This window comes from Prosopis cineraria, unplaced genomic scaffold (genome assembly GCF_029017545.1).
Source record: "Prosopis cineraria cultivar Desert tree isolate PC_DT_omini unplaced genomic scaffold, ASM2901754v1 PC8, whole genome shotgun sequence".
NCBI lineage: Eukaryota > Viridiplantae > Streptophyta > Magnoliopsida > Fabales > Fabaceae > Prosopis > Prosopis cineraria.
In genome coordinates this window covers 5,480,441-5,504,464 of record NW_026555339.1, presented here as the reverse complement: position 1 = coordinate 5,504,464, position 24,024 = coordinate 5,480,441, and the positions used below count along the sequence as shown (strand labels likewise).

The 24,024-nt window shown below is 34.4% G+C and overlaps 3 protein-coding genes across 4 annotated transcripts; 1 reads left to right on the top strand and 2 right to left on the bottom strand.

The window, feature by feature from the left end:
- Nucleotides 1-836: 836 nt before the first annotated feature.
- LOC129318257 (sodium-dependent phosphate transport protein 1, chloroplastic-like) lies at nucleotides 837-6,353 on the bottom strand. Its single transcript, XM_054962954.1, has 10 exons — nucleotides 5,835-6,353; nucleotides 5,356-5,463; nucleotides 5,090-5,245; nucleotides 4,677-4,892; nucleotides 4,223-4,432; nucleotides 3,888-4,025; nucleotides 3,030-3,131; nucleotides 2,530-2,595; nucleotides 2,252-2,336; nucleotides 837-1,651 (listed from the first exon to the last, which is right to left on the bottom strand). Exons 1-10 carry the CDS (start codon nucleotides 6,345-6,347, stop codon nucleotides 1,554-1,556), a joined length of 1,692 nt encoding a protein of 563 aa, XP_054818929.1. The 5' UTR covers nucleotides 6,348-6,353; the 3' UTR covers nucleotides 837-1,553.
- Nucleotides 6,354-16,371: 10,018 nt separating this feature from the next.
- Nucleotides 16,372-18,138, top strand: LOC129318260 (uncharacterized). Of its 2 annotated transcripts, none has more exons than XM_054962959.1 (2): nucleotides 16,372-17,782; nucleotides 17,917-18,138. In XM_054962959.1, exon 1 carries the CDS (start codon nucleotides 16,573-16,575, stop codon nucleotides 17,749-17,751), a length of 1,179 nt encoding a protein of 392 aa, XP_054818934.1. In that variant the 5' UTR covers nucleotides 16,372-16,572; the 3' UTR covers nucleotides 17,752-17,782; nucleotides 17,917-18,138. The 2 variants fall into 2 exon arrangements, with proteins under 2 accessions (XP_054818934.1, XP_054818933.1); XM_054962958.1 differs by having other exon boundaries at nucleotides 16,372-17,790.
- Nucleotides 18,139-19,036: 898 nt separating this feature from the next.
- Nucleotides 19,037-23,582, bottom strand: LOC129318258 (sodium-dependent phosphate transport protein 1, chloroplastic-like). Its single transcript, XM_054962956.1, has 10 exons — nucleotides 23,172-23,582; nucleotides 22,554-22,661; nucleotides 22,301-22,456; nucleotides 21,960-22,175; nucleotides 21,512-21,721; nucleotides 21,213-21,350; nucleotides 20,766-20,867; nucleotides 20,351-20,416; nucleotides 20,147-20,231; nucleotides 19,037-19,543 (listed from the first exon to the last, which is right to left on the bottom strand). The coding sequence occupies exons 1-10, from the start codon at nucleotides 23,544-23,546 to the stop codon at nucleotides 19,446-19,448; spliced, it is 1,554 nt and encodes a 517-aa protein (XP_054818931.1). The 5' UTR covers nucleotides 23,547-23,582; the 3' UTR covers nucleotides 19,037-19,445.
- Nucleotides 23,583-24,024: the final 442 nt, after the last annotated feature.

The window sequence follows — 24,024 nt, the reverse complement described above, 5'->3', positions numbered from 1 at the left end:
TCTTGTGCAACTTATTACAATGAAAAAAACTTATATACTTACCCTTATATACTCAAGATACTTATATTTAATTAAATCAAGTGAATCCTTAATAAATTATTTATTCTATAATAAATTTTTCTTATTGATTAAACTAATACATTAAGTTTCACATGTCATAATTTAATTAGATATAAATATGTTAAGTATATAAAGCCAAGTACATAAGTATTGCCCTATTAAAATTATCCAGTTATATAAAAAAAGCAACAAGCAACAAGAACATATAAGATATTAAATTTAAATATTTAAATGCATAATCAATAAAGCGTTAGAAGTAAAGACGACTCGATAATTAGGATAGGAAAGACATGCCAAAAAGTTAGTGACTATCTTACTCATACAACATCCAACTCATCATAATTTTACCAACTCAATGATAGAATTATTAGAGTTATACACATCAATAGATTTAACTCTATTAGTAACAATGAAGACTAACATTACATACTAATAAAATTAAAAAGTTTTGGAGCAACTAAAAAATATAAAGACTAATACCAACAACTATATTTTTCTACATTTTTCTTAAATTTAACGAGCCACCCATTATCTGTCTCGTTATTCCCCTCGAATAAAAGAACCAACAATTATATTTTCTTAAATTTAACAAGCCGCCCGTTATCTCTCTCCTTATTCCCTTCGAATATTGGGAAATTTACTCAGGTTGCTTCGTACGCTTGATGATGATAGACCTTGAAAGTTGAAAATCACCAGTTTTTTGTATTTTGGGACCAAAGTGTTTGATTGCGAAAGACAAGTAAACGATTTCAGACTATCAGTACAGTAGGTGACCGTTTCAAAAGAAAGACCATCTAACGGCTCATTATCAGAGAGTCATGACACATAAGTGACGTATAACAGAATCCGTAACAGTAATGCAACCACCTTAGTTGACCTGAGAAGCTTGATGAATGATAATAATACATCACAAAGTAATTTGCTTCTCAGTCACAAAAATGAAAAATCAATTGTGTTGCGTTCAATATTATATCTACAAGTGTGATTGTCGTTAACCCAAGCAACTAGCGCAACCTTCCCACTCAAAAAGGGAAGAATAAAGGAAGAAAGAAAAAGAAAATGGTTCTATAATCTAAAGTCTTTTTCCCTGGCACAACATCAGGGATTATACTTCAAATGATGCCAATTCATCTCCCAACACCAAGAGAGACCCTTCAGTCACTTTCTAATGCACATTGGTCCGCAAGGATTCTGGTTTATCGAATATTTATATTCAACGACCTTGTATCATTGCTTTTAAAATCTTCATCCGTGTTATGCTCAAATATCTTATAAATAAGTTTCCAAGTGCTTGGGAAATTAAACTTACCGCACACCAAAATTACCTCAGTGCTCGATTTGTCAGGAATAAATTATCAGTGAAGCTGGGTTGCCTCCACTTCAAACTGTTTCTTCTTGTAGATGTTTCATTCCTCGCTTGCGTGGGAGTTTAGTTTTAATCTCATCCACACATGCTAAGGACTAAGGAGCAATGTCCTCCCTGACACTGCAAGTTAATCCAAAATCTTTTCACCAGTTGAGAAAAGGTTCCACACCACAGTTCCAACCAAGTACAGCACAACTGACACCTTGAAAACATCCGCCCAACAACCTGATAATAGTTCAAGACGACAAACATAAATGTAGCGTCAGATTCTTGTATCACACATCAGATTCCGATAAATTATTGAGCCTCATGACTCGCTAGGATGATTTTCTGAAGAACCAGAATTCACTGTTGTCATTGGAAAAAAGAACCCAAATTTGAGACAAACCAAAGTTCTTCTTCCCTTCTATCTTTCTTTCTTTTTTCTTCTTGTGTTTTTTCCCAGGTTAACTGAAGTTTCAAGTCATTATTGCCGACTAACTGAACTTGTAAACAATTCATCACCTAAATCCAATCGCTTAAAAGATAAGTAGATCAAGGTAATTATAAAAACCTGTTAAGTCACTAAATCGTACGTCTTGCGTGCTTATGTGTTTTGTTTTTCGTTGGTTTGGCTTACTGTCATTAGTAGATCATGTCTACCTTGGGGTTTCATATAAAAGTAAACTATTGCACTGCCCAAAATGGGAAAAAATTCCAAAAACAAAGTTTTAGTCCTTCATAATTCTAGAACATGTGGTTTTGCATCAAAGTACCACAGGATCAAAACGATGGGACTTTCTTCAGTAGCTTAGAGAGTATAAACTATAAAGGATTAGTACTTACCACGCTGTAGAATAAACCCGGTAGCTGCTGTTCCAAAAACACCAGCCAGTACTCCGGCAGTATTAGATAGACCAAGCAATATGCCCTAAGAAGAAAATTAGGAAATTTAATCAAAAGCTGATGTTTCTCTTCCTAAAACAATATGACCGTATGAAAGGCTGCCGAGATGGCCATGCATTAGCATGCACAAATAGATAAGCTTGTGCCATCTTGTTCCACAGATCAAACAAAAAAAATTACATGCTGAAGAAAACATTAGGCATATCAAGTCTACTTACTGAATATCGCGGGGCTATATCTTGATGGTTGGAATATAAACCAGACTGAGAGAACGCATCAGTTGCCTACTTGGAGAGAATATAAACCATGTTAGTACTGTTGAATCTCATACATTGAACAATAAAAACAATCCGATTTAGTTCAGTTAAAGTTTTTCACTGTAATTTCATCATAAAGAAATAATAAAAAAAGGATAGGAAAGAAAATGAATCATTAATCTTCCTTAAGTTCACAAAACCTTAATGCAAATAACAACAACCACCACCACCACCTTGCAGAGCTGTCATATTTGCATGGTCATGCATCATGAACTAGAAACCATGATAAAATTACTTGATTGACATTTATATGTCAGAAACTCTGATAAAAGAACTTTCTATCCAGAGAAATTGAAGGATTCACGCGGGAATAAAAGGGAGATTAAAAGTGAATATTATTCAGAGATTTCCAGAATCAAAATAGAAAAAAAGTAAATATCAAAACAAATGAAGATGCAAACCTGACTGCATGTCATACACAAAACAGCCATTGTAGGAGAAGTTATGCGGCTCAACTGAGTTAGGAAGAAAGCAGGGCCAAGAAACCCAATTGTTTGCATTATCTACCAAAAAAAAAAAGGTATACTGTCAGAATCCTGCAGAACTTAATTCGTATAGAACACCCACCAACAGAAGGCTCTAAGTTGTCATATGTCCAAGGATAAAGAAGTCAAAGACGTTCTCTGGGTATTGTAGAAAACATTTTGAAGTTAGCATCAATAGTCCTAGCAACAACAATAACAACAAGACTTATCCCCTTAAATGAAGTCAGCTAAATGGGTCACACTGTCATTTTAGTCCATCAACAAACAACTCTTTAGATAAAGCTTCAATAGTTCTAGTAGAGGAAAAAATGATCGATAATAGGTGGATTTCTTTTTCATACAAAATGGTCAAAAGGAGGAGAAAGCAAAACGATTTTACAGAAATATCAGTCTCACGACAGATGAATATATTGTATGTTGAAAAAAACTTTTAAAATGGACCAATTGACACCTCAAACATGGAAAACAGTTTCCCAGACACAGCATTGTAAGAGAAGAAGAATTAACTAAATTTCTCAAACTAAAACTTAATAAAATAACATGTAATATTATCAGTTTTATTTAAACTCATTCACAAATAATAATTATGAAACAGTTTTGAGACAGGTAATAGACTGGTAAAGAGATTAATTTTCAGTTTTTTAAAAAATGTAATATTTGAGTTGAGAGGCACAAATACTCTTCAGGCACAATGTAACTGGGAGGGAGTATATCTATAATATCATATTCCCAAGAGGAAGCTGCCAGAAAAATAAGAACAAGATAAAATGACACCTTTCGAACCCTGGTAACCGAAAAACCCTTGCTCACAAGAGTGTCTGCAATCCAACCGCCCAAATTTGCAGCAAATGCCATTGTCAACCAAGGTAAAACACAAAATAGGCCAGATTCTGTAAGATTGAACTTCAGGACCTATTATGACAAAGAAAAATACCCTTTCAATTAATTAAATGTTGACATTTCTTTTCCAAGTTGCCAAGTACATTATACATCAAGATATTTACATTATGATAGTCAGCTAAAATCCATAACCTTCAATAATTAAAGGGCAGAGAATTGAGGTTTGGCAAGACCACAGTGATGAATGCTAGACTGACAGAAAGACTTACTTGGTTATAGTATGTTGGCATCCAAGTAAGAAGAATAAATGTTCCCCAGTTGTGACAGAAATGAGACACTATTAGAGCCCAAACAGGACCTTTTGACAAAATTAATCTCCAAGGTATAGTTTTCACAGGTTCCTTGGAAAAGCTGTTTGTGATAATTAACTTCTTTTCTTCCGCGCGAAGTTCAGGATCATCAAGAGGTGAACTGTGTGCCTACAGCAGCAGCACCCAGGTGAACAAAAAAGATAAGCACATGTGCTTGTAAAAGAAGTTACTAGGATTGGGCAACCTTCTCAGAAATTCAAAAGCAAATAAACAAATATAGTAGATAGATAGCAGCGAGGAAGAAACATTTTATTGATCAAATAATTCCTAAGAGCAGCTGTTAAAGGAGAGTTTCAAATTCAAAAAGGACAAACCAGTGAAAAATAAATAATTTAGCCCAGGCAAATCTAACCTTACTAAGCCAAGCAGAAAACCAGATTGCACCTAATGAGCCAAAGGAGTAAAATACCGATGGCCATCCAAACTGATGAATTAGTATGGGTGAAAATGCTAGTCCTGTGACTGATCCAAGGTACATGCCACTGTAAACCAGTGATAATGATCTACTTCTCTCTGCAACGGGAATCCACTTTGACATGATATTATTCATGGCTGGCATAGCTACACCCTGAAACAAGCCAAATGACATGAGCTCCATGCGCATGATCAAATCACTACTAGAACCGTGGACATCATATATTACGATGATGAAAAATTTATTTCTTATTTATTTGAGAAACTATTTGATAGAACTTTCCTTTTCGAAGCTTTTCCGACAAGTAGAATGCAGAGCAAACTCTTTACAACCTCATTAACAATACACACCTCACCGATACCCATGAAAGCCCGAACAATGAGTAGAAAGGGCAACCCGAGTTTCGCAGCAAGAGGAGTGAGGGCAGTGGCAATGGACCACCAAACCACACCAAATCCCAATACCGGTTTTCCCCCCACCGTGTCTGCCCATATTCCACCAGCAATCTGCAACCAATGTCTAGGATTCAGAGTCATAAACTTCAAGTTCATATTCGTAAACACACGAGTAAGAAGAATTGGTAATTAATCTTAATTTTATCAATAATAACTTTTACCTGAGTGAGCATGTATCCCCAGAAAAAAGAAGACTGTATTAGACCAACAGTGGCGGGGTTCCAGTTGTACTCTGCTGACATTGGAAGTATGGCAATGCTCATATTTACCTGGCAATGTGGACAAATGGATTTTTCAAGAGTATGAGCAAATTGAAAAATTGAGGCCTTCCAATGGCATTCAAGGTAGGGATAACATTACTTTATGCGACTACAGGATTAAACCATGGCATTTTTTTTTTCATATTTTCCATAGGTATCAGCAACTGAAATCAAGTTTTCGCACCTAAGCATTCGCTTTAACTTTTGATGCCATGACAGAAATAGAAACTTAGGTTTCCATCCTTCAAAACCCAAACCATCATCTTGAACTTTAGCAGCTATATACAGCGATAATTGCAACATTTCTTAATTGCAAAAACAACAGACAACCAAACCATTTAATACTATCACATACGCCGCAAACAAGTGAGGAAGCTTACTCTGTCCATATTGCAGAGAATGAACGCAGAAAAGCACAGAAGCACAATGACCCATCTCTTGGGGAATTCTTCCCACCATGGGCGCACACTACCTACTTCCACCTTCTCACCGACAACGTTGCCTACCACATCCCCGAACTTCACCGGTTCTGGTACGGACTCGGAGACATCATATGACTCGGATTTGAGATCTTCCCACACTTTCCCAGCTCCTCTCTCGCCAGAATTCCGGACGGCAACACGAAAGTGAGGTGCGTGCGAAGGTAAGCGCAGCCGAAGCAAAGAGGGATGGGCGGTTATGTGCTTCACATCGGAGAGAAAGGGTCTTCTGGAAATGGAGAGAGCGGAGAAAGGAGCTTTGGGAGCGGGAGGATAAGGGGAAAGCAGAGCTCTGGCGTTCATGGGGTTGAGTTCCGCAAGACTTGTGAACTTGCTCACCACTTCTCGGGTGGGGATGGCCGGAAGAGGATATTTGAGAACATTGGCTCTGATTTTGACACGCATTAGTTGCATACAGTGGACTTTATTCTCATGGGGACGACATATATCGAGCTGTTATTTACTTCCATACAATTTGAAATGACAGGACACTAATATACTGATAGAAAACTATAAAAGAACAAAATTTAAAAATAATTAGTTGTCCATATTTTATTCAATATTGCTAAATATTTATGAATTGTATATAATATGTAGATATGTATATTACAACCGCAATATATTTTACAAATGAGTATTTAAATGTTTAGAAGTCTAGAAAAATATTTAAAGAAAATAAGTGCCTTGAGAATTTTTGAGAATATACATTGAATATGCTTCTGGTGTTGCACACGTTTGAATAATGCAAGCCGACTCAACCGCGTGTCATGTTGGTGTTGTGGTTTACGTCCTCCCACATGGCACGTGTTCCAATACACATTAAGAGGAGAGAAGGGTGAAGAAAAGGACGAGGTAATTCAAATAATAATAATAATAATAATAATAGTGCTTGCTGAGATTCCGTTTTCTCTCTGCCATTTTGCTGGAAAGAAAATTTTTGGGGAGAGGGAAAAAAATTGGAGAAAGTATTCTTGTTACGTTCAATGGGTGATGATGTAGTTATTTTTAAAAAAGAAAGAACTTGCCGTGTTTATGAAAAAAATTTGGGAGAATTTTAGTTAACGATCATTATAAAAAATTAATTTTATGTGAGCTTAAAAAAATTTAAAATTTCAATTCAATGCAAAAAAAAGGCAAAAGAATTTTCATAATAAAAATATTTTAATATTTTTAACTTGTTATATAAAAATACTAGCTATTAATTTTATTACTGCATTTATTAATTTATTAATATCATTTATAGATTACATTCATTTGTCAAACAATCAATAATATTAGTTATTAATTTACTAATATTAATTATAAATTATAAGAACTGTTAGTAATTTATAATTGATATTATTAAATTAATAAGTAAAGTTAGTAATTTAACAATTAATATTGCTTTTCATGATTGAAAAATTAATATCAAGTTTTATATAATTATTGATATGTCAACTCATATAATTTACAACTCATGTTCATAAATTAATAAGAAAAATAAAAAATTAATAATTAGTGATTATGTATAATAAGTTAAAGGTATTTTGATATTTTTACTGTCAAAATTCTTTTAATTTTTTTTCTGAACTGAATTGAAATTTTAAAATTATTTAAACTCACATAAAATTAATTTTGTGAAATTTTTTTAAAAGTGTTCATATTTTTATTTTATCCCAAGCAGACTTAACTACACTTGACGAGTGTTCGGAAAATACTATTTGTTCGCTATATATACATATATAATGTAGTATTTATTCAAATAAAACAATTCAGAAAATGATTAAAACAATGTTTGGACTTCGGAACTTGGAAGCACATATAGAGGGATTCGGGAGCAGACAACTGCTATGGAGGGCTCAGCAAAGCGTAGTCGTAATAATAAAAAAGACAACTGAACATGTGACCCAAAAAAAGGTATGGACCCTTTCCAAGCCCGATCTTAGTTGTTGGGCCTAAAGACGTGCAATAAATCGTTGATCCAAATTGTAGAAACTGTGTGCTGGAAGAAAATATGCTATAACTTCCAACAAATATTGGTTTAGTTGATAGAAATTTGGCCCATAATTTATAAAATTGTGGGATCAAGTTCCACAATGAATATGAAAATCGTATTAATGAATGATTTATAAATATTTTTATAAGCGTTTTTTGAGTTTAAAGGTATAGCTTAACCCTAATAAGCTTCCAAATTCAATTTATTTAAACTTTCTTTGTCAAATGAATGCATACGTACATACATATGCGCCATAACTCATAGCTGGGTATCTCTGAACTAGGAATCCTCAGGCCTTTCCCATGGAAAGGTTATTAAGTCGCTGAAATTTTATGTATTTCGCAAACCAATATTAGTTATAAACAAGCACATTATTAAAGTATGTCATCCTGGGAAGAAATTATACTTAAAACCAGGGCTATGTAAAAGTCTTACAATTCAGTCCAATCTTATCCAACCTAAGACAAATCTAGTCTTGTCTAATTTAGATAAAAATTGATCTTTTAAGACGAAAAGGACCAAAAAGACTAGATTCTTTATTTGAGTTAAATTTAACAATAAACCAAGCATCTAGATCACTTGATTATATCTAGTCCTATAAATTTATTTAATATAATTATGATTAATTATTATTACAATAAGTTAACTTATAATAATTAGTGTTTTTTTGTGTTTTATACTTGTGAAGTCTTGAATATTAAGCAAAACTTTAACATTGATCAACCTCGATCTTTTCCTTTTATTGGTAAAATTTATTATTAATTTGGTGTAATAGACTTTAGATATGTTGAAGATTATTGAAAGTTGTTTAATTTGAATCATTTGTGTTGTAACTAAAATACTTTTTGTTATTGTTGAAGATTATTGTTGATTTATAATTGTTGTTGTTGTGATAAATTTTATATGACTATAAGTAATTTTATTACATTAATTGAATTTATTATGTTGAAATAAACTATTACCCTTTATAGATAAAAAAAATAAAATAAACTAAGTGAGATAGTGGACTACATGAGGATTGGTCTCCTAATCTTATTGGACCAATCTGGTCCTGTTCGGCTTCAGATTATATTAGAATTAGATTACATTATGACTTGCAAAATTTGGATTAGATCAAAATTTTATCGAGTCAATCTTTTGTGTAACCCTACTTAAAACAAGTGAGATATATGCATGGCCTTTTGACTTGAGAATGAATAGCTTTATCGCTTTTAAATGGTGAAATCTTGAGCCATGGCTCTTGACCAGCACAGATGAATCAAGATGTTGAAGAAATTAGAAGGTTCGGTGGGACCCCATGGCATGAATGATAAGCAGCATCACAGTTGGGGCTAAATTAAACCCTAAATTACTCAAATAGGTGCACAGGGATAGAGAGAGAGAGAGAGAGAGCATGTTGTGTCTGTAAGTACCATTCTATAATAACCAGAAATGATAACCAAGAAAAACGAGATTCAATTATTGCACTGCTCTTTCTGCCCCTGTGGCTGTGGGTCTTTCTCTTCTCTTGAATCACATGCTTTCATTTTTTATCTCTCAAGCCTCCTCCTTCTTCTCGTGTTCTGTTGTTTGGAAGAGAGTCCTGGGAAGTAGGAATAGTAGTCAAGCTTTCACTTTCTTCTCATCATTGAGAGGACCCTTTTGAAACTGGCCTCTTCTTCCATAGTTTGCCTTGCACTACTTTTTTCTTTACCTGTCACAATGCCAAATTGCCAATTACTTTAAGAATTAAAACATGCTCCCTCGGTCCCACAAGCCTCTGGTGTTAATTGTAAAATTTGGGAAATTTGTTTTGATTTTAATTTCTTCTCTCATATTTATTTTTGAGAACTTCTCCTATTACTAAATTCTTGTACGAGGTATTAGTTACGTTAATAACAAACAAGTTGTCAATGGCCTTATAATTTAATGGCTTGTAAGCTCTTCTATAAATAAAAAATTACGGGTTCAATTCTACTTATAACATCAAGTCATTAGTGCTTACATGTCTAATTAAAAATGATAATAATAATATGAACACCTTTAATTACGGATCCATCTCTAATTTCAAGCTAGACCAGCGCTCACGGGTTGAACAATTCACTTAAAGAGTATTATAGGTCAGACATCAGTCCATGAACACCTTTAGACTCTTGGAGCTTTGCAAATTTTTCAACACAAATTTGACAGCTGATCACATCTTTTTACCAACTATGATTATGAATGAATCAATTTAATTCCATGTAAGCAGTTTTTGTTGAGTTTGTAATGTGTTATAAACAGTAATTCTTTTATAAATTTGTGAAATTATACTCTCCTTGTTAAAAAAATGTAAGATATTTTTAATCGAATTAAGCTAATTCTATTTTTTTTATTTATCCCTATTAAACATCCTACAATAAATATAAAATTATTATTAATAGAAGTACTTTTGAAAAAATTATTACATCTCAGAAGACTAAAAATATCTTATATTTTTTAACATCAAACTCCTCAAAAAATGTCTTATATTTTTTGAATGGAGGAAGTAGAACTAAAAAAAAAAATCAAATGGAACTGTAGGATTAAATTACAACTGAATATGTATAATTACATGGTTGAAAACATGGTTGAAAAGTATATTTTCGCCATCTAAAATGTAATAATCTTGAATTGTACCTCAACTTGATCTCAAATTAAAACATCAAGTAATATATGAATACATTATTTTAATATTTATAATATTTGAATTTGCGAGTGAATTTAGTGTATTGCATGAATTAACAAAATAAGTGTGGCAAAACCTAGACTTTACCCATTCTCATTTGATAATATTAAATTAAAATAAAATAACAATAAAGTCCCATGACAGAAAATTTATGACAGCTACAAGTCCCCAATAATATTTTAAAAAAAAATTATAAATATTAATTTAAACAGTTATAAATAAAAAATCTCAATTGTAAACTGAGAGTTATGTTTGAAATTTAAATATCTTATTTATAATTATAATTTTTAAATTTATAATTATTTAAATTAATATTTATAATTAATTTTTTATAAAATTTTTGAGGACCTAACTATTATAAATTTATTCCATTCTCCCTTAAATTAATTCACACCCCTAACCCCTTGCAATTCGGAATCTTAGGGCTTTCTTTCTTGTCGTGTTCTACTTTTGGGGCTAAGTGGGAAATCACCATTAAGATAGAAGTCCATCAATGTGCGCATTTGTTTAATAAAATAATCAAAGGCATGCTTTTCATTATGAATTAGTGGGTATGAACAAAGTCGTTCAAAATTGGGACATGCATGTACCCATTATATTATCTACAAATTTCAATTTATATAACTTCACGCTTTACATGATGCATGCTATGTACCCACCCCAGGAAAATGATATTCTTCTAACAACTTCAATATTTTATCCACACTTTTTTCTTTAAAAAATATCTAATATCAAATATCACTAAATCACGAGTCGTATATATTTAAATATAATCAAATGTCATATGAGATATAGCTTTTCTAAAAATATAATTTGCATTCATATAATTTAAATCCAAGATCTTGTGTTTAAAGAGTCACATCTTCTTCTAGTTAACGCCTATTAACGCCACACCCTTCCACGCTATGATGCTTCCTTTGACTTATAGCTTCCTCTCATGTATGAACAACTTGTTGCCTTTTCATGCAATTATATACCTTCTTGCAATCATTGAATTTACACTAATTATTATTGTGAGACGATAATTAGTTAGTTTTTATCTCCTGATGGATATATATATATATATATATATGTTCAAATTATGCTCCCTATTCTTGCAAGAAAAATAAATAAATTAGGGCCAATAATAACTATCAATTCAACCACAGGCGTTCCACAATATTCCAATCTAACCCAATTAGATAGCTAGTTATATTAAAAAAATAAATATAAGTTCAATTGATAAAAACAAAACTCATATTCTAAAATATTAACGCGGTTCCTAGTTTAAAAATAAAAATGTATGAAACTTGGTTAAACTATTACTTTTAAAAAATATTGCAGTTATATATATATATATATATATAGAGAGAGAGAGAGAGAGAGAGAGAGAGAGAGAGAGAGAGAGAGAGAGAGAGAGAGAGAGAGAGAGTAGACTCCAAAGTCACATATATAACGTAAATGTTGTTGAAAAAATAGTGGGTGGCAGCATCATATACCTTAAAGAGCATTGTAAAACAGTGTCGGCGGCTTTGCGTGGAAAAAGAAGAAAAGCTTGAAAGCCTAATTGCTTCCATTTAGGGGTCCGACCCCAACATAAAGCTTTCTTTAACTACGTCGTCCTCTCCATCTTTCTTTCATTCCTTCATCTTCAAGAATCAACACCCTACTCAAAACTTTAATATTTTTCCTGCCCCGCCTCGTCAATAAAACCACACTATTAATTAATTATTAACTCCATGTAATCTCAGTCACTTTACTCAAGGTTGACTAGTTCAATTCTGTTTATGACTTAGCAAGTATAGTAAGCTATACCATATTTTTGGTCTTAAGCATATGAGCTAGCTGTGAGCTTTTGCTTTGATCCTAAATATAAGGCATCAATCTCATTTGTTTCTCATGTTTATAATTATTTTTCTAAAACCATTTTTATAGTTAGATTATATGACGTATAAGACGCATGTTGACAATATTCTAATGCAAATTAAGTGAGTACAAAACATGTATTTTAAAAAAATTAACACACATTTTTTTTCCTGACAAGTGACTGACTTGCGTAACTTTCGCAATCTGCGCCACATTTACGATGCAACGGAGCATATATTTTTCTGAGAATTTATAGGTTACTATATTTTTCTCGGAGGGGTGAAAGGTCACCTTATAATTAGTACTAGACAATAATAAGTTATTTTCTGGTAATTTATTATAATATTTTGTTTTCATCTCTTTTTTATGTTTACAGATTGAGATACGATTGAATCAGATAACAGTGATAGCGCAGCCATTGTATTAATGGGAAGACACTAATGGAGGGAAATGCTGAAGATGCTTCGATGAAAGTCTTGAAGTGAATATATATACAGGGAAGAGTTGCTAAGCAAAAAAGATTAGATGCAGATAATGAGGGCCCACATCGGAGACAAGACTACTATTGCGGATGATAATATATTCGTCCCACGTTGCCGCCACTGCCTGTTCGTGGCCTTTGTGTTCATCATTCATCATCCCAAGCATGGATACACGCTGCTAACATTTCATGACTTGTAGAGAGGGAAAATTTCCAATTAACATTTCATGACTTGTAGAGAGGGAAAATTTCCAATTAAATTACAAATAATTGCTTGTGTGGCACGATAAATGTTATTGCTGGATTTCTTGTACGATATGTGTGGCAACTCCATCTTCCCCTTAATTTCCACCCAATATTTACACCTTATTTTAAGTCTGATTACACATTACTCAATTTAAAATTATGATTTGATTTAATTTGAATTCACAATGCAAGACTTCTATCCAATATACTACTCTTTCTTTCTTGTTCGTAATATAAAACATGAGGCAGTTTTTATAATTTTTTTTAAAATAGAAGTGATACAATAACTCAACGGATCAATTAAACAGAGGTTACATCAAAATGCAAACTTCTTTTTTATTTTAGAGAAAATGCAAACTGCTCCCTCCCCCTCCGACTTTATGAATAAAGTAGAAGGTGGCTAAAGATGCAACTTTATTCGTTCATATTTTGAGCAAACTTAGCAAGTACATATGCTCTTTTTTATAATTTTTTCAAGCGTATTTTCTGTTTCATTTATAATTCTTTTTAAAATAATATGTAGTTCATTGAAATTTTAAATTTTATTAATGAGACACTTATATATAAGGAATTTAATAAAGTTAAGATTAAAAAGATGTAAATTTAAAAAATGAGAGTTAATTTTAACCAATTTTTTAAAGTTGTGTTATCAATATCCTATGTTATTGATGTATTGGGAGTGTATATCCATTAACGCAAATCAATAGTAATTTCCAGAATATGAGAGTTTTACTTCTCGGGAATTCCGTTGAGTCAAATCAATTACCTAAGAAATTGATGTGCTTTCAAGAGCACGGAAATATGTCGGCAAAAAAAAAAAAAATATATATATATATATATATATAACAGATTATATTAAAAAAATTTGGTGACGTGAATGAAAACGGATACAAGAACCTCAAAAACAGAGACTCATTGTCAAGATTGAAAGTTCCAACCTCAAAATGCTGCATATCAGTTCGCATTCTAAGGCAGCCACCCAGCCCGTTTGCCTTGATTTCCTTGATTCATAAATTCTTCACAAATCATGCGATTTTACATATTGCAATCTAGCTATGAAATTTCTCGTGCATGTTTAAAAACACATTCAAAACATTTTGAGTATCACTCTGAAGCATTAATTTAAAAATACCAAAATACAGATATCAAGGACTATTAGAAGAATCACAAATATCCCATGCATTAATTGGAAAACTAACAATTTTTGTCTAACTACACATAGGGAAATTAAAATTGACCACGAATAAATTAATTGATCTAGTTAGGATACAACAAGAACACGAAAGAGAAGAAAGAAAAATTCCGTTCCCCGATGGAAGTTGTGTTGCACTAAAGGCCAAAAGTTCCTATGTCGACTCTTATACATGTGCTGCATGGCCCTCCAAGCACCGGAACATTTGTCTGCGAGCCAAGGACACTGCACAGTGCAAATCTCAATGTTAAAGATTCATCTGTTTCACAGTTTTAGTGTCTCTGTCTCCATATGAACTGTAATTAATTCACCAAAAAACGTCTCCACTAATCTTCGTGGTTACGTGCGTACTCCTCCTATATATGTATAACCTTAATTAAAAGACTTAGAATCAGAAAAATGCTTTATTAGCGAGAGAGACAAAGTCATGTGTGGGGGTGTACTGATCGAATCTCGAGAAAGAACAATTATAAAAACACTAGACAAACTCAAGTGTTGGCTTAGGATTCTCCTTGAGAAAAGGATTTTCACATGAATTATTGCAGCTTCTATACAGCTCTGGCAGTGAATTATATTGTTTTTATGTGAGATGGCAACTAATTATAGAGATAAATCCAGGATAAATGTAGCGATTGATCGGGAAGTGAAGCAGGTGGGTTTGCCACGTGCCTGCCATGTCTTAGAAATAACATGAAGCCCAGAATTTTTCTATTACTGATATCAAAGATTCTGAAGTCGAAGCATGCATGCATGCATTTCTTGGATCAAAATCTTATGCAGCTTCTAATGATCTTCATGTGCTCAAGTATATATGATCTGTTGTCATTTACCTGGCATCCAATGTATGACATCCCTTTTATTTATTTCTTTCTTCCTTTTTTTCATGAATAAAAGTTCAGATGAGTTGAACATAACAACTTACTAAAGTGAGGAATACTTCTAAATTCAAAAAATATTTATAAAAATATTTATAAATTATTTATAAATAAAGTCATTATATTAATAATAGGGTCAACCCAAGATTAACTATATTTACATAGGGTAACTTCTTGTCACTTAGACTAACTTTTGTTCGCATATCACTCTTTCTTAATAACTATATTTTCTTTATTGATAAGAGAGATTAGCATAACATGGTTATTTGCTTAAAAAAATGAGAGTTTTTATGCTCACATAAACTTGAGTGGAGGTTTTTTTATATATATGTATATATTTTTTGAAAATGAAAGATAATGGTGCTTATTGTTTTATGTTGTAAACAAAAGCAATTTGATTTGTACTTGTTTACCACTATAATTATTGAATCCATCAAGACAATGTATATACTACTTACTTTGTTAGATTATATTGATGGGAATAAGATATCACATTTACAATTTTTTATATAAAATTTTAATATTTAATTTTAATTATACCGATTATCTGTATTTTGTTTGGTATCAAACCACCTAATATTTAGAAATTATTATATCGAAGGTTTTTTTTTTGGCCAAATAAAAGAAGAGCCGAGTATCAAATAGATTCTGCGCAATTTATTTCTTCTCATTGCCACCTCAACGAGTGAAGAAGAAGAAGAAGAAATCTTGGATTATCATAATTGTTTAATATCGTGTTGATAATTAGGAGCTAGAGAATCGATTTGTTGCCTGGATTGAAGGGAAAATGAAAGAAGAAAGGAATTGAGAGACTCGGAGAGAGATTGACAGACCGTTACTTTCGGTTAAAGCTGATATCATCAGCCCAGGCCGTCTCTCTCTCTCTCTCGCCTCTTTTTATTTTATATTATAATCCCCGAATTGATTTACTACTGCGTCACTCCACAAAAACAAAAACAAAAAAAGAAAGAAAGAAAAAGATTGATATGCAATATAGTTGTCTCCTAAATAAACAAATGGATTGATTACTGCACCACTCACTGTGCTATCAATCAGCAGCGAAGTTGCGTTCCACCGACTCTTCTTCACCTTTATTCTTCTTCTTGCGCCCTCCATAGTCCCTACATTCTCCCCCCCCCCCCTCTCTCACATAACGCATCAATCTTTTCCTTTTTCCTTTCTTTTCCTCTCCTCTTTTTCCCTCTCTTCACGCTGTCTTCATCATTCTCCTCTTTCTTTCGACCTGCCCATGATCCCTTCTCTCTCCCTTCTCTCTCCCTTTTTCCTCATGGCGTAGCTACCAAGCCCACTAGCAGTCAAGGTTCTTCTTGCGTAACTTATGGCAACCTTTGCTGGTTTCTTGGCCAAGTTCCTCTCTCTTTTCATCCTCTTTCTACACCTTGGCTGCTTCATTTTCTCCACCGCCGCCGGCTCCGGCGGTGAAGGGAGACAGCAAGGTGCCCGAAAGTCGCCGTCAAAGAAGCGCAAGGTTTCCCCTGTTTCCCACTCGCAGCAACCTTCTCCTCCTCATCCTAAGTTCAAAACACGTAAGGCTCTTTCTTCTTCTTGGACCTTCATCAAGCACCTTTTCTCCCCAAAATCCTGCAAAACCAGTGACGTTGCTCAGGGATCGCCGCAATCCTCCGCCTCCACCGCTATTTCGTCCCAGCAGTCTTTAGTCTCTCTGGCGCAAGCCGAATCGCATGTGCTGGATCCTCCCGGCAAAAAATCATCGGGGTCATGTCCAGAATCCGATATCGCCGCCGACAACAACCACTTTTTCCCTCTCCGCAATGACATCTTCCCCTGCACCGCCTGCGGCGAGGTTTTCCAGAAACCACAAGTTCTCGAGCAGCATCAATCGCTCAAACACGTCGTGTCGGAGCTGGCGGAGACTGACGCTGGTCACAACATAGTACGGATAATTTTCAAGTCGGGTTGGACCAACACGCAGAAATGCCCCAGAATAAGTCGGATCCTAAAGATCCATAACAGCCCGAAGATCCTCTCCAAGTTCGAAGAATACAGAGAGACGGTGAAGGCCAAGGCCTCCCGAAACGGCGCAGTAAAGAAGGGCGACGAGCGATGCATAGCCGATGGCAACGAGCTCATGCGATTCCACTGTTCTACATTCCTCTGCGACTTGGGACTCAACGGGAATTCCGGCATTTGTGGCCAGCAATATTGTAATATCTGCGGGATCATCAAGTCGGGGTTCTCACCCAAACTGGACGGAATCTCCACGCTATCGACGAGCTGGAGGGCGCATGTGTCCATCCCGGAGGAGGTGGAGGAGGAGTTCAAGTTCATGAACGTGAAGCGGGCCATGCTGGTATGCCGGGTTATCGCAGGTCGGATCGGCACTGATTCGGACGAGGCCGACAAAGAGGACGGAGGTTTTGACTCTGTGATGGCGCGTGGCGGAACCGGAGTTTACACCCGGCTGGATGAAGAAGAGCTGCTGGTGTTCAATCCTAGAGCTGTGCTCCCATGCTTTGTGATTGTGTATAGCGTGTGATCAACAGTGTCAGTGGCTTGTGATTTTGATCGTATGGTGGTATTGACACTTTGAAATTTCTTGACTTGATATATATATATATATTTTTTTTTTAAAAAAAAACAAGCATTGTGTAAAAAAATAGTATTAATCTACTTTTGTTTGTCTGTTGATTTGTTTGTGTAGTTGATGATGATCACGAGAGCTAAAGGCAACGACTGCTTTTTGTGTAGTTGGTTGTTGTTATTGTTAGAGTAATGCAGTGTTGTGAGCGTAGAGAGCTTTGTGAAAAATTTCAGGCTTCAGCTTCTACTTCAAACAGATCTTGTGCAAGAGAATCCAATGTCACGTGATCAGCCATATTGGACCATATTTTAGAAATTATATGATGATATAACTTTTAAGTTCTGATTTTTTTGTTTTTATATTTTTCTTCTTCCTATGAAGTCTTAATTTTTTTTCTTTTTAAGTTGATGGGGGTCTAATTGATGTTTACATTGAGAGCAACGTGATAGGCGACTTTGACAACATTGAACCGAAATTGATAAGGATACATGTTAAAAGCATGTAGTTCCTCCAATCTCATTCATAAAACATATTTTAAAAGATTTACTTAATCCTATTTATAAATTATAGTACGATTCTTTAAGTAATATCTGAAAAATATTTTTAAAATTACTTTACATTGGAAAGAAAAAAATAACATGATATTATTTTTTAAATTTATTATATAGAAACATATTTAAAATTTTAAACACTTATATTTTTTTTACATTAATATTAATAAAATTGATAAAAATTATTTATAAAAAAAGATCGGAGGGTATATATTAAGGTGTAGCGTCTTTTCAGGAAATCCTCTCGCTAACGAATTCATTCATTGAAAGCAACTGATGATCTTATGAACCAAACTAACGTTTAAAGGTCACTTTTATTTCTGCCAATTACTTTCGGTTTCCCACCAGATAGGTTTGATAACATCAGTTACAGCTTATAGGTTCTTTCTCTTTCTTTCTGCTAAAAACAAAAAATATGGCTTGGGCCTGAGCCCAATATATCTGACTTGCAGGCTCAGCCCAAAACTCAATAAAGGTATCGTTTTACTTTGAAATCATTTAAACATTTTCAAAAATTAAAAGTGTTCAGTAAGTTTTGTTTTTGTTAAAAAAGAAGGAGTTGGGCTAAACATGAGGGATATGTTTAAGAGTTTAGGGAAATAGAATAACTCAAAATAAAATGTAATAAAAAGTTTAAAGAGAGGGGACCATTTTATCAACATTGAAAGTTAAATATTAATGAAATCAACTTTTCTACAAATTATATTCTATTAACCTCCATTATTTAGAAAACAAACTCATCAATAAAGAAAATTATAGAATCATATATAATCTACATTATTCATGATCCATAAATAATAAATATGGGTTTTCTCAATATTTTAGTTGTAAATTGAATCACAATCACCTTTGCAATCAAAGCGACATGCAAAAAACAAAAAAAAAAAAAAAACTCATCCTCTTTTCATGCCATGCACATATTGCCCATCCGGCCTCCCTCCCTCTCATCATGAAGGCATTATATACAATCATTTTTGTAAATGTAACGAATTTGGATCTATATATTGGTCAGGTGCTCAGGCATATCAAGTGTTGGCACTTCCCCTTTAACGATCACATACATCTCTACAAGCCGCGTGGCAATTATCTGTCTTCAAGTTAATCCAAGATCTTTTCACCTGTAGAAAAAAGGTTCCACACCACGGTTCCAACTAAGTACAGCCCCACTGAAACCTTGAATACGTCAGACCATGAACCTGATAAAATTTCAAGAGCTCAAACATTAATGTGAAGTCAGATTCTTTTGCCCTCAAACATCAATTTTTGATTAATCATTGACCACAATGACTCAAGCTTGGAGGACTTGGGACCGATCTGCTATCTGAATATGTAGGCAATTAGATTTGCTGTAAACAAGCCAGAACTACATGTTTTCATCAGACTAAAGTCATGCTAGCCTGTACAACATAACCACCTCATCTCTACTGAACTTGGTTAACTGTTCTTGAACCACGTTATTAACAATGATATTACTGACATGATAAATGAGGTAAAACACGTTTCAGATATTATAACCTGAATCCAATCTAATATACAAGACTAGTACACCAAGTTGATCATAAAACATGTCAGACACAAGTTACTAAAAAGCATACATGCTTGACATGCTCTCATGTTTATTGTTTTAGTCTAAATTATAACTTAGCATACTTGTCAATGTTAGCCCCTAAAATATAAATAACAATAATCCAGAAATAAAGTATTAGTTGCCGGCCACCGTGTGATTCATGTCAAAGCACCGAGATTAAAATGATTGGAGTTTCTTCAGGATGCAGATAGGATAAGGAACAATTACTTACCATGCTGTAGAATGTAACCTGTTGCTGCCGTTCCAAGAACACCAGCCAATACTCCAGCAGTATTAGATAAACCAAGCAATACGCCCTGAGAAGACAATTATGAAATAAGTACAAAATTTGGCTTTTCTCCTTATAAAGTAATATGATCAAATATAAAAAAAATTACACGCTGCACAAATATCTAGGGATAATGAATATACTTACTGAATATCGTGGGGCTATATCTTGATGATTGGAATACAGACCAGACTGAGAGAATGCATCGGTTCCCTATTTAGATAGAATATGTACCAAATTAGTACTGTTGAATCTCAAAGTTTAAACAGTCAAACCAATCCTATCTAGTTCCCCTAAAGTTTTTCACCGTAGTTTAATCATAAAGAAAATATTGAAAAAAAGGAAAAAGAAAAGGAAAATATATCATTACTTTGCAAAGCAGTCAGACTCACATGTTCATGCATTATGAACTAGAAACCACGATAAAATTACTTGATTGATACTTAAATGTGAGAAACTAAGATTCTTTATCCAGACACAATGGATTCACACAAATACAATAAGCATTTTAGAAGTCACTAACAGAAGATACATAAATATTAGTACATATCAAGATCCAAACCTGACTGCATGTCATGCACAAAACAGCCATTGCAGGAGAATTTATGTGGCTCAACTGAGTTAAAAAGAATGCTGGGCCAAGAAAGCCAACTGTTTGCATTATCTGTAAACGAAGAAATAACAGTACACTATCAGAACCCTGTAGAACTTAAATTTTATAGAGCGCCCATCAACAGAAAGCTAAGTTGCCATAGGATAACGAAGTCAAATGAGTTTCTCTCTGATTATTGCATAAAACGTGTTGAAGTTAGCTACAATAGTCTTAACAGAGAAAATTTGTAGAAAAAGATGTGACAAAGGTTGATGATAGATAGATTTCGTTTGAATATAAAAGAGAGAAAACAAAAGATGTTAAAAATATATATATATATATATATATATTTTATCTCTCAATGTTAAGATTGACAGGTACATTAGATGTGAATTCAAGAATGCTTGTAACTGATACCTTACGAACCCTTGTAACTGATAAACCCCTGCTTACAAGAGTGTCTGCAATCCAACCACCAAAATTTGCAGAAAGAGCCATTGTAAACCATGGTAAGACACAGAATAGGCCAGATTCTGTAAGATTGAACTTCAGGACCTATAATTACAAAAGTAAATAACCCTTCTATTAAATTAAATGTTGACATTTACTTCCAAGTTGCCATGGACATTCTACATCAGGATATAGTATTAGGAATTCATAGAGTTGACGCTTGGCAAGACCATAATGAAGAATGCCAGATCAACAGGAAGACATACTTGGTTGTAATATGTTGGCATCCAAGTAAGAAGAATAAATGTTCCCCAGTTGTGACAAAAATGAGACACTATCAGAGCCCAAACAGGTGCCTTAGACAAAATCAATCTCCAAGGAATAGTTTTCACAGGTTCCTTGGAAACGCAGTTTGTGGTAATCAACTTCTTTTCCTCATCCCGCAATTCGGGATCATCAAGAGGTGAACTGTGTGCCTACAACATCAGCTCCCAGAAGAACAGATAAGATAAACACATGAGCAAGTTTAAAAAAAAAAATGCCGCTAGGATCAGGCAAACTTCTAATAAACTAAAAGATTTTGTAGATAGATAGTAGTCAAGAAGAAGCAATTTAGTGACAAAAGTATCCTTAAGAAGACACTTGCTTAGGCAATTCAAATCCAGAAAGGAAGAGATACTGAAAAATAAATAATTTGGAGCGTGCTAATCTTACCTTACTAAGCCAAACAGAAAACCAGATCGTCCCTAAAGAACCAAAGGAGTAAAATACAGATGGCCATCCAAACTGATGAATTAGGAAGGGTGAACAGGCGAGTCCAGTGACTGATCCAAGATACATGCCACTGTAGACCAGTGCTAATGACCTACTTCTCTCTGCTACAGGAACCCATTTTGATAGAATATTATTCATGGCTGGCATTGCTACACCCTAAAACAGCAATCAGGCCAAATGAAGTGAACTCCACTTGCATATGTCAAAATCACTCCTAGAAGCAGCGGCATCATAAATTACAGTGAAAAAAAATTTCCCTTTTATTGATTAACAAAACCCACCTCACCAATCCCCATGAAAGCCCGAACAACTAGTAAGAAGGGCAATCCAAGTTTTGCGGCCACAGGAGTGAGGGCAGTGGCAATGGACCACCAAACTACGCCAAATCCTAGTACCTGCTTCCCCCCAACCGTGTCTGCCCATATTCCCCCAGCAATCTACAACCGGTGTGTAAGATTCAGAGTCATGAACTTTTATTCCACATTTGTATATGCCCAGTACTAATGAAACTTATGCTTGTCAAGTTTAACTTACCTGAGTGAGCAAGTATCCCCAGAAGAAAGAAGACTGTATTAGGCCAACAGTGCTGGGGTTCCAGTTGTTCTCTGCTGACATTGGAAGTATGGCAATGCTCATATTTACCTGTTAATGTGAATCAGATGGTAATATTAAGAGTTCCAGCTAAGTGAGAAATTGAGGGCTCCCAATGGCATGCAACGCAAGGAAATATTATTTTATGGCAGTACTGGATTGAACCACGAATTTCCCTTCTTTTTATTTTTATTTAAGAAATAAAGTGACAGATGAGACCATTACATGCATATGCGATTGAAATCAAATTTTTCAGACGTACGCATTCATTTTAGCTGTCAGTGCCATGAGTAGTATTTATAATTATGCTTACTTAGCTTCAAAAAAATTCAAATTATCTACTTTATGTTGTCTATTTTAGCGACTAATAACGACTAGTTACGCTACTGTAGCTTCTCACCTCAAAACTACTAGGTATGAACTGCATTTTATACACAGCGATAGATGCAGCACCTCTTAATTGCAAAAACGACAGAGAACCAAATCATTTAGCAGCATCTCTCTCTCTCTCTCTCTCTCTCTCTCTCTCTCTCTCACAGCGAAAAAGTGACAAAATCTTACTCTATCCATATTGCAGAGAAGAAATGCGGAAAAGCAGAGAAGCACAATGACCCATCTCTTAGGAAACTCCTCCCACCAAGGGACCACATTATCCAATTCCACCTCCTCGACGACAACGTCGCTCCCGATATCGCCGAACTTCACCGAGTCAGGAACGTTGATGCCTTCCCACACTTTCCCAGCTTCCCTCTCGCCGGAACTTCGCGCAGAAACCCAAAAGTGCGGTCGGGGCGAAGGTGACCGAAGCCAAAACAAAGAGGTATGTGCGGTTAAGTGCTTAACATCAATAGGTTTTCTGGAAACGGAGATAGCAGAAGAAGGAGCTTTGGGAGTGGAAGGGAAAGAGGAAAGCAGAGCTCTGGCGCTCAACCCCATGTGGCTTGTGAGAATAACTGAACTGTTCACCACTTCTCAGGTTAACGGACTCGAAGAAGATTTTAAGAGGAAGTGGGAAGGATATTTATCAACACTGGCTTTGGTTCTGACACGTGGAGGTTGTACCCGGGACCAGGATGCTATTCTCGATGCGCAAGGCACTGTTTGCACATTTTTTAAGAAAAAAATGACGTGAAAAAAAAAAATTTGACACCTACAAATAAAATGACTTGTCAAATTACCAGTGACAGGATTTTGTTCACTATATTTTTAAAATACTTTAAAAAATTGTAATTTGATATTAAACTGTTGCTTTAAATATATTTTCTTGATCATTCAAACTTCCAAAGGATAACTCCACATTCATGTTTAAAAAATGCTTATCAAAGCATATAATTATTTAAATAAAATGCTGACATTAAAATAGCACATAGTCATAGCTACTTAATCTAAGGGCGAGAAGTTTCATCTTATCTCT

Bases quoted from the DNA above. Each gene is read 5' to 3' on its own strand.
- LOC129318257 (XM_054962954.1), bottom strand. From the start codon at position 6,347: ATGCAACTAATGCGTGTCAAAATCAGAGCCAATGTTCTCAAATATCCT. The intron at 5,464-5,834 runs GTAAGCTTCCTC...CCACATTGCCAG, and splicing joins TTCTCTGCAATATGGACAGA to GTAAATATGAGCATTGCCAT. The intron at 4,893-5,089 runs GTGTGTATTGTT...GGCTTGTTTCAG, and splicing joins CTTTCATGGGTATCGGTGAG to GGTGTAGCTATGCCAGCCAT.
- LOC129318260 (XM_054962959.1), top strand. From the start codon at position 16,573: ATGGCAACCTTTGCTGGTTTCTTGGCCAAGTTCCTCTCTCTTTTCATC.
- LOC129318258 (XM_054962956.1), bottom strand. From the start codon at position 23,546: ATGGGGTTGAGCGCCAGAGCTCTGCTTTCCTCTTTCCCTTCCACTCCC. The intron at 22,662-23,171 runs GTAAGATTTTGT...TCACATTAACAG, and splicing joins TTCTCTGCAATATGGATAGA to GTAAATATGAGCATTGCCAT. The intron at 22,176-22,300 runs GTGGGTTTTGTT...TTGCTGTTTTAG, and splicing joins CTTTCATGGGGATTGGTGAG to GGTGTAGCAATGCCAGCCAT.